General features: G+C 38.9%; 1 protein-coding gene across 1 annotated transcript in view; it reads right to left on the bottom strand.

The window, feature by feature from the left end:
- TOX (thymocyte selection associated high mobility group box) overlaps positions 1 to 18,998 on the bottom strand; it is a 350,776-nt gene that overhangs the window by 149,633 nt on the left and 182,145 nt on the right. The window contains exon 3 of the mRNA XM_023727775.1: positions 16,030 to 16,272. Coding sequence (XP_023583543.1) covers positions 16,030 to 16,272 — 243 coding nt within the window. The remainder of the gene's footprint in view (positions 1 to 16,029; positions 16,273 to 18,998) is intronic.

Genomic DNA, 18,998 nt, shown 5'->3' with positions numbered 1-18,998 from the left:
TACAACTCAGGATCAGGATCAACAGGCTACAATTCAGGATCAAGATCAGGAAGCATGTAGGCAAAGTCTCCCTTCTTCAGGGCAGGACAGCTCTCTCAACTCCTCTTGACCATGCAGGCCTCCTCTCACGCCCTGAGAACAGGCTCTTCTCAGCCCCTGAAGATAGGCTCCCTCTAAGCCCCCTCACAAAAGGCTCCCCTCTAGGCCTGCCAAATGTTGCTACAGGCTCTGCTATTGGACCCCTTCTGGGCCTCTTGCCCTTGCCCTGTGTTAAGAGTTTCCTTGCCTCATCTCTCTCTCTAGGCTGCTTCTCTCTTCTTTCAGCATCTCTTCCTGTTTCTTTCTGTCTGGTAAACTTCTGTGGGGCTGGCTGCTTAAGTACACAAACTCCTTGTCAATTTCAAGGCAGTGTCACAAACTCGGTAGGCCACAGACACTTTATCTGGGTAGTCTATTGACCAATCTCTACAAGCTGCATACCAATCACAGGGCAGGCTGCAACCTAGGACCAGATAAAAAGTATCAAAACCAAGTTATTTACAACTTACCCAGGAAATGTCAATGACCTGGACAAAAGTAACAAGTGCTCTGGGGTGGAAAACTAGGGCAAAGGTAACTCCTCTGAGTTTAGGGGAAAAAAAATCTCTCAAGCTGTTTTTCCAAAGAACCAAGGCAAAAGGCCACATAAAGGAACTCATTTCACCTCAGCAGCTGAGGAAACTGAGATTCAGAGGGGTCGAATAATTTGTCAAATTCACCCAGCCAGAATTGCATCTTTTTCACTACAGTATATGACCACTCTTCCTCTACTCACTGTCTTTTCTTTCAGCAATGTAAGAATCATTTGAGCTTATGTTCTTTAAAATAAAAGAAGAGGGTAGTATTGCAAAAGCTGTCTGGTTTGGCACACTGAGTGTAAGCACTGATGAAGCAAATGAAACAAAGTTCATCATGCCCATATCCACAGGGGCCAGATGTAGAGGACAAAAGCTCAATTAACTCTTTCAACGATAATTTACCAAGCCCCTACCAAGTGTAAGACACAGCCTGACTCGCCAGAAATGTAGTGAATGAGCAACTCAGTCTTCCTGGTTCACCACCTACCCGCTGTCCACTTGTGTGATCTACCTGTGTGTACTCAGGACCCTCCTGCCTAAGGTAAAGATTACACCACCATCTCCCAGTGTGATTCTGGGTTGAAGGAGGAAATTGTGTGTAAAACATCTAGCCCACGACCTGACCATAGTAGGTGCTCAATAAATGTCAGTATATTAGTCCTTAGGATGCCCGCTGAATATGGACACCAGTGACTAGAATGGGAATGACAGACAGGGTAAGGGAAACACCAAAACCTAGACAACCAGCCACAGGGACTAAGAGGAGATGGATAGTGCAACAGCAAGCATGAAGCTTCGCTGCCTGCCTGGTATTGTCTGGGAATTTCTGCCATACTTCTACCTTGGTGCTGTTACATTCTATGCTTCAAAATCAGTTGCTGTCAAGTCATTTCCGACTCATGGCAACCCCCTGTGTGTCAAGAGTAGAACTTGGCTCCATCAGGTTTTTAATGGCTAATCTTCCTAAGCAGATCATCAGGATTTTCTTCTGAGGCATCTCTGGGTAGACTCAAACTGTCAACCTTTTGGTTAGCAGCCACTGAAGAGGAAACTGAGGCTCAGAGAGGTCAAGTCACCTGCCCACAGTCACATGCAGCTAGAAAGGGTCAGGGGAAGGATTCAAATGCAGGCATGTCACCCTAGAAACAGCCGGCTCAACCACTGCTCATACTGCTTCTCAGGACTCCAAAGCCATTGTTTGGTGCATGGAGGTGACTAAAGCACTCTCTGGATGTAAGGAGTGTACCATCTTCTAGAACTCAATCTTACATGGTCTCTCATTTTCTAACTGCTTCATAGATGTAACTCATCTTCTCAAGGATCCTGAATTTTAACATTAATTCCACACAGCACCTAGCAAATCTGAGGTACCAGGAAGACACTCCAAAAAATGTGTGATGAGTGGAGGGAAATACATTGAAGCCCAATATCAGAGGCAGCAGAGGGTCTGGTATTTGCTGGGAAGCACAGGCTTGCCTAGTGTGCTGCTATAATCAGAAATGAGGTTGCTCTGGGGGAAGCAATATAATCATGTAAACAAGAAACGCCCTCTCCGCAGACAAAACACAGTAGCTGCTAACCAAAGGGCTCACTCTGCATCTGCGCAGCGGGGATGTGGCTGTGGCTGATATTTTCTGCCAACTTTTGCCTTGGTGCTGTTATATTTTAATACTAAAGACAATGAGATAAGAGCCACAGACACACACACAATCAATACATGAGTGTGTGACTGCATATATTTACGCAGAAAGAGAGGCAGAGAAATAAACACAGATGCAAATAGCATCCTTTTTTCTATCTGTGTGAATAGCAGTTCCGTGGCCACAGCCTGGTCATTCTCCTTTTCCTATTTAAGTGTTCCAGCATTATATAAGCTGTGTATACATCACAATGAAAAGAAAACACTTGAAAATGTTAAAGGTGTTATTTTTCTTTTGATAGTCTTAAAATGTAATGTTTTTAGCAATAACCTTAGGAATCCACCATCTTAAAAAATGAAGAGATAATTAGTTTTCATTTATAGCATTTTCAGGCATCATGATATATGAAATATGGTTCTATCTCAATGTGGTACACAATTATTTATCTGTGCTGGTCAGTAGAAAATGTGACTAAATACATAGCACATAGAAATATGGAAAATGTTAATAGTGTAATATGTTTTTGGAGTGGATAATATTTTAGTAGACAATCAAGATCTGGGTTAAAGGAAAAACTCTTTATATGTCAATGAATAATGCTTTTCAAATGTATCAAGTTTTGAGGAAGTTTCTTGCCTGTCAGAAAAAGAAGGGCTACCCTGAATTAAAAAAAGGAGTTTAATCCTTGCTCTCTCAAATATTACAACTCATTTCCAGGGAAATTTGTACAGCCATTAAATTCACAGAAGTTCAACTATCAATTTTACATGGTGATATATTTATAAAAATGTTAAATATAGTTCTTAGATAAAGGAAAAAATCAGACTTGTTCTCTGGATGATTATGGTGATTGTGATATTTTAAATGATCCACAAAAGGAAAGTTGAGTCTACTATTTTAATGACTGTGACAAATGGTCAAAGATCCTGTGGCACCTCATACCTTTTCTCCCAGGGAGCGTATGTTTCTGCTGGCAAGGAAAACTGTATAAATGGATAATATAAAAAGACAAATATATGTTCCTGTGGGTAATGCTTGTCCACATAGGGGAACTCAGAACTTTCAAACTGGAAAAAAAACAAAACAAAACAAAACTGAAATGGGAAAAACAAAAAAACAAAACAAACAAACAAAATAAAAAACAACTGCTCTTAAAACGTTCTCGTATGCTCTAGATAAGAATAGTTAATGAATAATGAAGGAAGTGGTGTCTTGAAATGATACTGGTTCATTGTTCTCCTGGAAGCATTTTAGACTAAGTCTCTTACGACTCCATGACTAAATGGGTTTATAATGCAGCATTTTAATGTTAATAATCTACTTACACAAACCAAGCAAATAGCAAGTCAAAGACTGAATCACTCCATGATTAAAGAAAAAAAAAAATCAACACTGGTCATATGGGCAAGTCCTTAGTGGACACCAATTCTTCATGTTGTCTCTTCTGCCCTCTCAACATTTTGGGGGACTTGGCAGAATATGTTTATTTTGAAGTGTTGTAATTTTACTGAATAGCTTTTCTGGATAAAAATAACTCTACTCTGAAAATAAAAAAATGTTCTTCTAAAAAGGAAGATCAACTATGAATTGTAATTAATTGTAAAGTAAATTAATTTAAAGTGGTACAGCTTATGAATAATTAGCAGTTGATTAAGGAGTAAGACTACAAAGATTAGACGTATGTTTAGGGCTTGAATTTACTGAACTATATTGAAAGTTATGATAGCAGGTTTAGTTCATAAGACCCCTACGATGCATGTTGTTGATTTTTTGTTATTGATTTGTGACTTAGAAGACCCCATGTGTTACAGAGTAGAACTGCTCCATAGGGTTTTCTTGCTGTAATCTTTACAGAAGCAGATCACTGGGTCTTTTCTCCCACAGAGCCGCTGGTGGTTTTGAACCTCAGAGCTTTCAGTTAGCAGCCAAACACAAACTGTTTGCACCACCCAGGGACCTTAGACTTCATGATGTATGACATTATGCTTTTTTTCTTTTTTTTAGTTGGAAAGATACTTGTATCATTTTAGAAGACTGCTTAGAAGTGTCAATATAAAATGCAACAAAGAACCTGTGCCTGTCTGGGCAAAATTATCAAGGGTTTCATTGGGGACAAATGGATTAATTCATTCACTCACTCAATCAGAAATAGTTATGGAGCTCCTACTAGGTGTTGGGCATGACTTATAATATTGCCATCAATAAATTCTGCCTGAAGGTCTTGACAACGAAACCAGGTAAGCTCTCAGGTTTCTAGGTCCTTTTTTCAGCAAAGAGCTTAAGAGGCAGAGTGAGAGGGATCGAGAAACTTTCTCTTTTTGTGGGTGAGAGCCTACCCTGTGTGTTAATCCTCAATGGAAAGAGAAGGAAAGAAGGAGCAAGAAGAATGGCGGCTGTGAAATGCTCCGCTTAGTGCCTGATCTATGGAGCAGTATTACTATTATTATTATTATTATTATTCAGGATAGGAGGGCGAGAATGGGCACACGGGTTGAACCAGAAATGAAGAGGGTAAGCAAGCAATGAACAAGGAAGAGAAGGACCACAAATAGGAACCTCAGGCTTATTTTTCTCCAGGTAAATGATTTCTATACTGAACAGAATTCAGTTTTTACTTGCTGTTTATTTCTTCTTCCCCTTCCCACCTCTTTTGCATTCATGTACTGTGCTATATTCTCCCAAGCATCTCGCCTCCAACTTTAGAAAATATTTCATTAACAATTTGGAGGCTACAGCTACTGACCGACTGAAAGCTCATTGCTTGGGCCTTGGAATGGTGGGAATTCTTACTTAGGGCCTACTTAGAATCAGTTTGTCCAAAGACAATTGTGCATATATAACTATTTTTCTTTCCTGTCTTTCTGTGCAGAAGGAAGATGGCACGAAGAGCACCACCGTAATGGCCTCCCCAGATAAAGGACTTGAAATGATTTACACAAAATGGAGAATGATGGCTAGGTTCCAATACAGCTGGAGATTCATTCTAGGAATGGTCAATGGGTCAGAAGTTAAATAGACCAGCAATTCAATGATGTTGTTAAAGGCCCTGAAGTCCCTGGGTGGCACTAACTGTTAAACACTCAACTACTAGCCAAAACGTTGGTAGTTCCAACCCACTCAGAGGTGCCTTGGAAGACAGGCCTGATGATCTGCTTCCAAAAAGTCAAACCCTTGAAAATCCTATGGAGTACAGTTCTATTCTGCACACGTGAAGGCACCATGAGTTGGAATTGACTCAATGGCAACTAATAACAACATTAAAGACCCTATTATACAACGTCCATGTGTGAGTGGAACATAATTGGAGAAATGCAGAAATTAATCTGCAATTGCAGGCTCTTTCTGAAGCCCTGCAACCCATTTTCGTCAACAGGGTTAAGAAACAGAAGTTAATTTTATTAAAAAGTTTAAAAATGTGACCTTTGATGAAAGGTTAAAGGAATTGGGGTTCTTTGGCCCAGGTAAAACACAACTGCACAATTGACTTAATAAATGTCAAATACTTGAAATCAACTTCAGCATTTAGATGTCTGAAGCAGACAAAGTAGATTTAAATTGCAATAAGAGATTTTGGTTTAACTTTAATAAGGAACTTCCTGGAAGGAATCTAAATGTCTTACTGCAATTTAACTTAATGTTACAAGGTTAATTATACACCAACAGGCTACCAAGGAAAGTTGTGGAATCTTGGCTCTTAGATAGAAAACCACATATCTTAAATCGTTTAGGTTTACATCTGCCTGGACTTAAGAGACTGGACTGAATAACTCCCAGAGTGTGCTTACAGCATTGTAATTATATAAGTGATTTTACAGCTTCTTAACTTCTTCCATGCGTGGGTGAGACATACATTCATATGAACTCTAGGGGAGAAGAAAATGTCCAACAAATCCTATATACAAAGTATCTTGAGTTTGATTACTTGGCATATTAGAGGGAAAGTGTTATTTTTAAACTGGCTCTTTTCCTGAACACTATTAAGTGGAACTCTAGTTTGGAATAATATTTTCTTATAGCACTAACATAGTCTCAAATCATTACTGAATCCATTGAATTGCTTATCAATACCACATTCAAAGCAGTTTGCTTTGAGCAAAGAAAGGGCTTAAGTAGAGCTTAACAAATTAACAAACATTTATTTTTGGCCTTATTAGGAGTTTGTCAAAAAAAAAAAAAAAACACAAACAAACAAGAAAAACATACGTTTGTTATAAATGGTCAAAAATAAGAACAATAAAAGCTACCCATTTCTTCACAGTATTAAAGTGGTTTAATACATTGCTCTTATGTGCTACAATATTTAAAAAAAAAAAAAAAAGATAATTTGCAAGGGGAGGGGGAGCCAGGCTGTAATTGCTAAGCATTTGATGAATTATGGCATAATGCTAAATAATTATTCTTCATCTTTTTTCTTCGGTCAAAGTAGGCAAAATCATTTCTTTTTGTTGCTTTTTTTTTTTTTTTAAAAAAAAAAGAAAAACAAGCCACTGTGACATCTACTCCATTTTAAACTAATGCTTCTATTATTCCATACCTAAATGGGGCTGACATCATCAGCTCCTTCGTGTCCTGAAAGATCTTTAGCTCCGGTCCACTGTTGCATATTTTATGCATTACATGCAATAAAATACCTCAAGATTTTGGAAATATTCATTTTAAAAACAGCAATCAAATTGTCTGTAATCACATTTTCTGCTAGGCTTTGAAAGCTGCATTATTCAATATGCCAGTGGTCCTTTCCATAATGGCAACATATTAGAAATTCATGCTGCTCTAATACATCTGAATCCTTGATGTATGGCACTCCCCATAGACCTAAAGAAACACTCCTGCTTCGTTTCCCTGTGTCCTGCACGGTACCTACTGAAGTGATGGTTGTCAAAACAGTTGTACAAGTGGCCTTTGAATGCAAAGTGTGCCTTGACTGAATGCTAAAAATGACAATAAATCTGAGTATATACATTATGCTTGCTTTTGTTGCCAGCAGAAATAAGGCATTTGGGAAATAAACCCCTCCATTTAACTGCTTTTTAACATCTTTTTTTCCATTTTAAACTCCAGAATTTGAAATTTAAAGCTGTCAAGAAATTGAAATCTCCTTTGTTGCTTTTTTTCATTGTAAATTTTCTATAATGTGTCATTAGGAACCACTCTGTACAAAAAGCCCAGGTTCTAAATGAATCCTTTCTGAGAAGCCATTCTAAAACTCCGCACGGTTTTCCTTTGTATGAAAGAGCTTCTGTTGACTGTACAAAGAACAAGCAATCGCCACATATGGGCCAGGCAGCGAGGCTCGGATGACTTTATATAGGGTTGCATTTTCCCTTCCACCAAGCCATGATTAAACCCAGCAGTGAATGTATCAAAGCTGGGAGAAAAAGAAGAGAGGCCCTTGATTTCAGTTTGTAGGAATCAAAGGATTTCTCACCAACCATGAATAGTTAATACGGGCATTTTCTTATTCCACTTTTCTCCCCAAATAGTTTTGTAGTTTCTTTTTTAACAACATGAAAACACCATTCCTTCATACAAAGCCATGTCCCCTTTCTGCTTAATGGCAGAATAACATTTTCCACTCAAAAGAAATGATCTGTTCCGTAAGTTCAAATACCTTAATAACTGATTAGGCTTTGGGGGACAGGTAAGACATTGAGAAAACCAAAGTGATGGCAGGAAAAAATTACTAAGTAACAAAAGCCACAAGTCAAGTTGGTGGTGAAATCTGGATCAGCACTTTAGTCCACAAAGAATGAATCATAGGAAAATGCTAATCCTGGAAAGGACGTTAGAGATCAACGACATAGATGGTTTTCTATCTTTCTTCGGGCAAAACCCTTTATTCAAGTGAAATTTTACAAGAAATGTGAACAAGTGAGACATTTAAGAGCAAAGCTGCCCTGGCTGATACCTGGAATCTACCGGCTCCAAGGAGCTAAATTTGGAACCCACAGAGCCCAACCCCATTGGCTTATGGAGGGGTGCAGGGACTTGCCTACAGTTAACAAGCTTATCCAAAGTGGGGCTTGCCTTCCTAGACTCTCAGTCCAGTGCTCTCCTAACCAGACTCCACACTCCCAGAAGCACAGGCCAATCAATTACCCACTATCAAAATAACTCAAGGGAATGTTGAGAAAAATGCTCTTGCATATTGGATCATAAATAGCTGTTTAACTTGGACTTGGAGAATCAGAACTAATTGGCACTTATTCGACAGTATATACTTAAAGAAATTCTACCCGGTTTTATTGCCTGTCCTTGGAAAATAGGGACGTTAAGAAAATAGAATCTTTTTAAAAGTGCCAGAAACCCACCTTCTTGCAGGAGTCCCAACTGACACATAAAAGGGCATAAGCAAGAATATGCAAAAAGGAACCAGAGGGAATTTTGAAAGGAAGAAATCTCACCCAGCATACACTGCAACCCTATATACATGTACGGTAAATTTCAGAGTACAATCTACTTATCCTGCCTTGATGACCTTATCTTCAGAAAAGATTCTCATGGAATATATCTAGCACCTACTGTATACCAGGCACTACTTTACAGATAATAACTCCTTTAATTCTCACATTATGGGATTAAATATCCTATTATACCCATTTTACAGGTAAGGAAACAGAGGCACAGAAAGATTACATAAGTTGCTCAATGTCATATGGCTGTTGAGTGGCACAGCCAAGATTTGAACTGAGGCAGTCTGGACCAAAGATGTTGACTTTAATCGCTGTGGTACATAAGGACGTTCCGTGGATGGTAAAGACTTACTTGCTTAATATCAGGCTTATTGCTGTCTTTTTCTCACAGATGTAAAGAAGATTAAAGTATAAATAAGCCTTTTGCAAAGCCTTCCCTCCCAAGTCATACAGGCTTGTTTTTCTTATTGTATTTAACAAATACTTATATAATGCTCCCTGTGTGCGGGCATGGGAGTCCTTGAGGCGTGCAAATGGTTAACATGCTCGGCAGCTAACTGCAAGGTTAGGGTCTCAAATCTACCCAGAGGCACCTTGGAAGAAAAATCAGCCACTGAAAATCCTATGGTGTACCATTGTACTTTGATACACATGGAGGGTGCCATGAGTCAGAAACAATTCAATGGCAACTGGAAAATGTGTAGGCACTGGTCTAAGGAATTCATAAATATTCATTTAATCTCATGAGATAAGGACTACAATTATCCCCATTTTTTAGATGGGGAAACTGGGGCATTTACTGTCTGAGCCCTTGAGCAAGTCACTTACCAACTATGAAATTCCATTTTCCACTTGTAAAATTGGGACAATAATACCTCACCCAGAGGTGGTTGTAACACCTCTGGTAAGTGGCAGGGCCAAGATTTGAGTGGATAGTGAATAATGCATAGAGAGCAGCTAGCATAGAACTGGCCTATTGCAGGCACTTGAGAAATGCTAGTCCTGTTGACTTCCTTCCAGTTTATTTAGCTGAGAGTTTTTCAATTTATTCACCCATGAGAACAGGATAAAGGGAAAGTGTTAATAGAGAAATGGACGAAAAATCTACAAGAGTTGCAGAATTTTTAAGACTTAAGGTATTCATTTTTAATTATGGACTCAATTTTTCATTTCTAATATGTTAGGCATTATTAGGAAACATAACCAGTGAAATAGTTTCACTAATATTTCCAGTGAGGATAAGAAACAAAGGTAGATACAATAAAATTTATCTTAAAAATAAAATCTCAGTAAAGATTATATATTGTTTATAATCATTTATATTATATAAAACAGTACCCATATATAATAAGGCACATATATTAGGCATTACAATAACATCTAAAATATATACAATATCTAGATGTGACCTAAAATGTTTTCACCTTTGATCCATTCAAATTCTAAAATTCTATGATATGAAAATACAAATACAAAGATGTGAGTGCAATATCAACAACAAAAAACTCAGCGTTAATAATATTGAAGGGCTTTGTGAAAATAGAATTGGAGATATTTGACCTTAGACATAAATCTGTCTAGGGTGGCTTATATGCATAGGATTCTATCTTTCACAAGATCATTATTTAGAACCTACATTTGTTAGTTTTTATTAGCGTTTCCAGATTGTAGGTGACCTTGTAAGAGCCGTGAGGTAAGAGCATGTCATTTCTAGGAAGACAGATTTTCCATCCTGATTTCTGTAACCTTATTTGCTTGTCTATATGAGTATCAGGGTCCCTGGGTGGAGCAAGTGGTATGTGATCAGCTGCTAACCCAAAGGTTGGTGGTTCAGATCTACCCAGCAGAACCATGAAAGAAAGGTCTGGCGATCTGCTTCTGTAAAGACTACAGCCAAGAAAATCCTATGGAGCAGTTCTACTTGGTAACACATGGGGTCACAGGAGTCAGGATCGACTTGACAGCAACAGGTCTGGTTTTCTGATTTGTAAGTACTGATGGCGTAAATTGTGCCCTATTTATAAACATATTTCAACAACTGGCAAACTAGTTCAGTTGTTCAACTTTGCGATCATATTCATCATGGGCAAAGTTGCTAGGAAAGAGTTTTAGTATGTTTTTACAGAAAAGTGTGATGAGAAAATCTTAAACTCTTATTAGAGTTTCTATCAAAGACAATAATCTCTTGGTGCCTTTTCAACTTAAAGTATGTAAGCATGAAGGGTCATTTATCCTCAGAACCATGTATCTCTGGGGTTGGTGTGAAAACAGCTTAATAGCCCATCTCTGCCCTCACTGTCACCACCGAGGTGTCGCTCCTCAACACCTCTTGTCTGAATTATGGCAACAGGCTCAGAACGTTTCCCACTACTCTAGTTTCTTTCCACTGCTATCCATCTAGGGTACTACTGCTAGCATAGCTTTCCCACAACATTGCTTTCATAATGCTCTTGCCTTGAGTAAAAACCACCAATGGTTTTGTATAATCTGTCATACCAAGCCCATACTCCTTTGATTGTTTTTGGAAGCCTTTAGTCAGCTTAAAATATCCAACCTGATTTTCTAATGTGTTCCAACACACGTCTTTTCTTTCCTTTCTATTGATCCAAATCAAAATCGTCTTTCAAGCCTGGACTGCAGTCCTACATTTCCCCTAAGTTTTATAAACTACCAAACCAGATCACAGTCATTTTTTCAACTTGGAAGTCCTGCTGGGATCATGATCAGTACAGCTAAGCTTAGCATTTCTCTTTGTCTTTAAAATGGCTTTGTGCTTCTCTCTGCTTCGTACCTGTTTCTGTTTTCTCTGTAGCTTATACATTCCTAAAGGACAGTGACCATGTCCTAGCATTCCTTTGAGCCCTTGCAAACATTCAGACCGTAGCAAGCATTCCAAATGTACAAAGTGATCTGTGGCACTCTAGTCAGACAACAGCTCAAAATAAGAACTGAAGAGGCTCTTTGTTTCTCAAAGGAATTAGTAGACAAAAGATAGCTCCTGGTTCTTCCAACTTTATTAGATTTCTGTTGCACTTTAGAGCATCTCAAACTCTGGCCCCTGGAATCCACCCAGATGCAACAGGATTCTCACAACGAGTTTTATCTCCGAATTTACTTTCTGCAAGACCACACTGACTTGGAAAAATGAATTTAATATAGATCTGGATGTCAAAATCAACAGCATCAACTAGACCTGTTCTGTCTAATATAACAGCCGCTAGCTACATGTGGCTACTTAAATGTACATTAATTAAAATTAAAAATTTAGTCCTTTAGTTACACAAGCTACTCTTAAAGTGCTCAATAGCCAGTGACTACCATGGAGCCCTGGTGGCACAGTAGTTAAGAGTTTAACTGTTAACCAAAAGGTCAGCTGTTTGAATCCACCAGCTGCTCCTTGGAAATCTTACAGGGTAGTTCCACTCTGTCCTACAAAGCCATTATAAGTGGGAATTGACTCAATGGCAACTTTGTTTTCTTTTTTTATGGTTATCAGACAGTGCAGATTATAGAATAGCTCCATCATCACGGAAAGTTCTACTGCACCGTGCTGAAGACTATTCATAGCCTCACCAAGACTAGTATTACTTGCTAGAGGAGCTTTTTGTTCACGGCATAAAATGCTAGGACCAGCATTATGAGTAGGCAAAGTAGAAGGCCACCTGTAGAATGTGGTTTGGAAGGTAATGGGATCACAATCATTATCTCTCACAGGCTCTCCACCCTGTGAAAAGTCCCTGCTAGACTCATTTGCCAAAACTAGAATGTTAAATTAGAGCTTCATTCCTTTAGCGTAAGCCAACAAGGTGCTTTGTCTTCCCTCTGCCTTTATAAACTATTAAAAGTGCCAAGGGAAATACCATGTCGAGGCAAAAACAAACAGCACAAGTGAATTTTTGGCAGTGGGCTGGGTGGAGAGAGCATGAAGAAATTTGGATGAGCAGGTGCTGCTGATGGGGGAGAGGAAAGCACTGTGGGAGGAGAGCCTAGAAAGAGGCCTGTCTCTCAGCTGTGACTGGGTCAGGACGGAGTGACTTCCATGGGCAGCAGGTCTGGAGAAGTCCTGCACCCATGGTTATTGAAGCTGTACAAACATTTCACAGAGTGAATAGTATACGGCAAGGGTCCTAGGAATACTAAGGAGTGTAAAATGTGACTCTGTTGTTGCTGTTGGGTGCTGTCGAGTAGATTCTGACTCACAGTGACCCATGTGACAGAGTAGAACTGCCCCCATAGGTTTTCTAGGCTGTAATCTTTACTGAAGCAGATCATCAGGTTTTTCTCCCACAGTGGGTTCATACTAAAGGAGGTGAATTACATAAAGGAAAAAGAGATTTGAGACTTGCACTGTATGGCTAAATATCTTGTTATGGTTTCTGAGGCCCAGCACCACCCATTCCTACCACGAGGAAGGAGCACAGCAGACTGCCTCTTTCTTCCTCTCCTTCTTAGAGAATTGGGGCAGGGGGGACTATGAAGGCATGAACCCAGGTGGCTCATTTGGCTGATGAACTGAGTCTGAAGGCTTAGTCTCAAGGAGGAATAGACATGTAACTTTTCAAGGTGACCACTTGGAAGCACAACTGTGGGAGAAGGAACTTGGTTTGGCCTTTTGTCTTTGGTTTCTGAAAATAGCTTGAGCAATTAAGGTGCTCTTTGTTTTTCTAAAACAGCCAGACAATACTTAAAGGAGGGCAAATGAGCTGGGAATCTTCAACTCATCACCTTGACAACATACTCCAAGAAGGGAGTGGGGCATGAAGAGGCCTTTGAAGAAACTACTGCCTCACACCCTCTGAGACCTGATGATTGTTAGCAGAGTTACAGAGACACCTTTCTGGGTAGGCGTCAAGGTGTCTGACCACACCTCTCCTAGTGTGGTAAGGCAGGACAGTTTACATCCTGTTCCATCTCATGTAGGCTCTGGGGTATAAAAATGGCTGGAGGATGATCCTTGGAGTCCCTTGGCTATGGTGCTAGGTGGAAGTATGCATAGCAGAAGTTTCCAGCCCACCTAACTAATCCTATCTGGCCAGGGGGATGGGCAGAAAGTAGGGCCCTTTTGAGTCTTATATGTTCAGGCTTTGATCAGAAGGACATAATATTCATGGAGGAATCACTATTAGTGATTGATGCCCTTTTTCTAATGGTCTTCTGAGTATTTAGAAATCTGAGACAACCTGTGAGTGCATCACAACAACATTATTCAGATTTACACGTTTAGCACATTTATTAAAAAATCCAACAGGGCCCTGATGGCGCAATGGTTAAGTGCTCTGCTGCTAACCAAAAGGTCAGCAGTCCGAATCCACCAGTGGCTCCGTGGGAGAAAAGACCTAGTGATCTGCTCTTGTAAAGATTACAGCCTAGGTAACCCTATGGGGCAGTTCTACTCTGTCCTATAGGGTCATGATGAGTTGGAATCGACTCGATAGCACACAACAACATTAAAAAACTCATTTCCTACTTTATGAAGTCACAGTTAATGCCATATTTTTACGCAAATAACATGCGCCTTCAAAGACAACGGGTTTGGTTGTTTTTCTTCTACGTTTGTTTGCCAACCACGCCCTTCTTCCTTGTGATATTTTCATACGCACCGCTATGCTAATTTTTTTACATGTCGCTGTAAAAAATTAGCATAGCACTTATTTGCATAAAAATGTGGTACTCTTAGGACAAAGCTGGAGCCCTGGTGGCACAGTGGTTAAGAGGTTGGCTGTTAACCAAAAGGCCGGCAGTCTGAATCCAACAGCTGCTCCTTGGAAACTCTGTGGGGCAGTTCTACTCTATCCTATAGGGTCGCTGTGAGTTGGAACTGACTCGACAGCAATGCGTCTGGTTTTCTGGTTAGCCACTCCTTGGAAACCCTATGGGGCAGTTCTAGTCAGTCCTATACGATCGCCACGAGTTGGAATCGACTTGATGGCAACGGATTTCAGTTTTTTGGTAGGACAAATCTACACAGGTGTACTATAAACTAAACTGGTCAACAAGAATGGGTTTTCTGACATTACTGGCAGCTCAGAGTGCTGCTACATCTTATGAGAATCTACACAGTATTGGGACAGTAGGCTCTGGTCTTCATTCTTCAAAGAAACTACTTTGAGGTTTCTTTCTACTCTTATATTCCTCCCATTACACTCATGATTAACAGAAAAACCTTTTTGTGAAGTGTCTCAAGTTAGATATATATCTCCAAATGATTTAGAAAAGTATTCATATGAAATTTTTTTTTTTTTTTAGCAAAAATAACTTAATATGAGCAAGTTAATCAATTTGTTCATTGTGAACATGACAGCCCTGTTCAGTGAATTACAGAATCAACAGTAGAATTAGTCAGGCTGGTAAGTGATTGAACACAGTCACCAAAGAGGGCTAATTAAAAGTCACTTTTTGCCTGGGAGGAGGGTTTAGGAAATGGCACAATGCTCTGCCTTTGGCCAGTTAAGGCATAGATAACAATGCTTAAAAATTAGATGATACAAAAATCAGAAAGATAGCTTTTACAAAAAGCTAGTGTACAGGGCGCTTGTTAAAATACAGACCCCCTGGATTCATTGGATTAAAAAACAAAACAAAACAAAACAAAAAAAACGCCACCGTCGAGTCAATTCCAACTCATAGCGACCCTACAGGATGGAGTGGAACTGCCCCATAGGGTTTCCAAGGAGCGGCTGATGGATTCAAACAGCCAACCTTTTGGTTAGCAGCCGAACTCTTAACCACTGCACCACCAGGGCTCCAGTACTCGTTGGGTAGGGCCTGGGAATTTGAGTTTTTGCTGGTTTTCTGTGTGATACACATTACCACTAAATTTGAGAACTTTCGAGTGTTAGACGCTTCAGCACAACAACAGGTCCAATAGACTGAAACATTTTAATGGAGATAAATTTTGATCATCAAAATTGTACCTCCAAAATAAAAATGGAAATTGCTTTCTTGCTTTCCTGTTATGTAAAATTGTGTAATTTGAGAGTGAAAAATGGGTGAAAATCCAGTATAATAGCAGTTCCTATTCAGAAAATGTGGTGATCTTCCTTGTGCAGGAGTCCTGCACAGGATGAGAGGTGGCTTTTCTTAAGAAAACTTTCATCTGAACGCTAGTAAGCCAGCACATTCAGCGACAACATAGTACTTAGTACTTTTAGTTATAAACATCAGTGATAAACAAATAATTAACCGATTTTGACTTGACAAATATGAAGTGGAAAATTGCTTTTATAGGATTTATAGAGAACATCTTCCATAGCTTAAAACATAGTTCTATTTTCAGCATTTAAATTTCCTTGCATTAAATTAGGCTCTGCCCTCCGTACGTCCCCCACTCCCACCACCAACTGGAATGTCGATCCTTACCACAGAGATGGAGTTTGAGAGCAGTGTTCCCTCCTGTCCCAGCATGTTAGAGACGGTGATTTCAGGTAGGTCCATGTTTTGCGGGTGAAATGGTAGCAGGCCATTGTGGTTCATTTGGTGGCACAGAGAGTGGTAGCCAGACTCGACTTCGTTCAGGTGCACCAGCGAGTGGTCAGGGAGGGAAGGAGGAGTGATGGGTGGGATGTTGAAGTCTTCGCTCTCCAGGCTTGGACCTGGGTAGGACTGCAAAAAAGACGAGAGAGATATTGTTGCAAATTACCATCTCCATGTCCTTCATCATCATGAACAAACACGTATGAGCCCTGCAGATAGTATTATCAGTAGCATTATGAACTCAGCAAAGACATTTCAAACACTCAGAGTATCCTGCCGGAGTTTCCCTATTATGCATGGAAGCAAATTGCCTCAAAGGCATATCCACTTCTGGTATAAAGTATGCTTCCATTAGGTGGGTTTCTTTTTCCAAGAAGCTGAACTCAAACTGATTTCAAAGTTCCCATTAAAATTTTCTAGAGTTTTAATCTAGCTGAATACCTTTTTCATCGGAATTGTGAAGAAGGAAGGCAATTTATAAAATTAATGTTTGATCAAACATGTTTCATAGGGCTCCCCCGCTGCTCAGATCATGGGCTGTAATAAAATGAATTCCAGAAGCTCTGGGGCAATTGCTTTTGGGTTTTGAAAAGCAGCATACTAACCTTTGACAAAATAAAAATAATAAAGAAGTTATGCATGCTGCTGTGTGGTTGCATTGGAAGTGTGATATATGGAAAAAAGTCACGAAAAGCTATTTTTATCCCCAAGATTACATTATCAAAATAAAAGTCAAGTGGCTTTCTTGATTTCTGATTATTAACATATAGCTATCTGATTTTCCCCTAAAAGCTGAAAAGCAATACTGCAGTCATTTAAATTCAGCGCACTTAATTTTGAAAGGCAAAATAATACTAATATTATTATAAGACTAATTCAGAACTAAAAGTCACTATCAGTACAATAAGCAACATTAACGTATCTGGGGCTTTTTTCTTTTAGAAAGTAGCATTAGATAAAATAGGAAGGGAGGGAAGGAAGAAAGAAGGAAGATTATATGGAGACACTCCTGTTTAAAAATGGAATGTGGTAAATAAACACTGAGAAATATAAGAACTGAATAATAAAACATTGTTCCTCATTAATATCAATACACAATGCTATTTAGCAGTCCTTTATAGAGCAGGTGTCATAATATGAGAGGAAACAATTTGGGTCCAGATAATTCTTGGAAGCCTATCTTTCAAATTAAGACAGCCTTCACCGTGATTGGGTGCGTGGGTAACAACGATTCCCTTGTCTAACAGCACAGTGTCTGCTGAAGTGTGCAAGATTTGAAATGAGCAGGCAGAGGGTAGGAGCCAAAGAAAGTAGTGTAAGGTATTCATTGGGAGTTCAGCCAATAAGCTTCATGTTTCTGTGTCCAAGTGCTTGGGGTTATTTTTTCCAGATGGCGCCTATTTGTCTAACAGAAAGAAAATCTTCAAGCTGCACTTGCTAAATGTTGTACAAGTTTTGATATATTTGTTTAGGTGCTGTTAAAAGACAAGATTAAATGAAGAGCTACTTGGAACATCTGGAGTTTAGACCTGGTCATGTAGAGGCATGTGTGGGTTAGAGTTTGGGGGTATATATAGGGAATGTTTGATTCTTCCCTGGAGATACATATATATATATGTATATTTTAATATCTAAGTTCTGCTAAAAATTTAAAAAAAATCACCCGCTCTAAAAATTTAACCATCCATTACCAAATTCTCCTATTAACAGTATATATCTCTTGTCTGAATAATATATGTGTTAAAATTACAAGTTTGATTAAATTCTCACTTTTCTGATTTTAGATCTTGAGTCAATAGATCTAAGCCAGTGGGAAATAGGAGTCAGAAAGAAGCATTTTTATTAACCCCTATTGTGTATAAAGCACTGTATTGAGTTCTTTGACTATGTTGTCTTTATCTAATCCTTATACTAATTCTTTGTGTACCTATTATTACCCCTATTTTCCAGATGAGAAAATTGAGGCTCAGAAGCTAAATAACTTGTCTAATGTCACCCAGCTGGTAAACGATCAACTCAGTACATATGAGAAATGATATATGAAAAACCTATTTTTAGTATTGTGATATTTGATTGCTATCATTTTATTAGGCTGAATGATACAAAATTGCCAATATTGAGCTGATTTTCATCAACAGAATATTATAAGGTTTCATCTAATAATAAGGTTTAGTATTACTGTCAGGTCTTTCCTTGTCCTGAATTTCACCCCAATATCCACCCTACTAAAATCAATTGTTTACTCAATATGAGTATAAGAAGTCATGATTTGTCTGTTTGTTTCATGGCAACTGCTGGAGTTATTGATACGTGTCTTTTAAGAAGTTCATCTGCATCTGTTTGGAAGTTTCCTTAAAAAGGCACAATTAATGTCAGTGATAAGGAAGAAAGGTGTTTTTAATTTTACAAATACCATTAAACCTCTGAAAATACTAAGGGATAGTCTACCTACGGTGTACCATGAGTTTATATTCTAGAGTTTTTCGGTAGTTAGATCTTAATTTGTGGTGTTTTAAAGGGAGGTTTAATTGGTATCACTTTACAGTCAGCGATAACAATTGCACTGCACTTTAACTAAGCTACATGGTTTATTTTCATGTAATTACACATTAACATTATTTAATCCATGCAATTATACACCAAAACCACAGATTCCACAACTTCACCAGTAATGGGTAGTTACGTGGATAAAGAATTTTAACAACAGAAGACCACTCGGTAGCTTCTATTCTTTACGTTAGAAGTCATGATATGGTTATTTGCCATGAGCCTGCTACACTGTACCTGATGCCATATAAAAGCATATTTACTGTGTAAATGTCAACATGTCCCAGAATTTACAAAGACTTCAGTGC

The sequence above is a fragment of the Trichechus manatus genome, unplaced genomic scaffold (assembly GCF_000243295.1).
Source record: "Trichechus manatus latirostris isolate Lorelei unplaced genomic scaffold, TriManLat1.0 scaffold00018, whole genome shotgun sequence".
NCBI classification, from domain to species: domain Eukaryota; kingdom Metazoa; phylum Chordata; class Mammalia; order Sirenia; family Trichechidae; genus Trichechus; species Trichechus manatus.
This window is presented reverse-complemented; position numbering and strand designations above follow the sequence as displayed.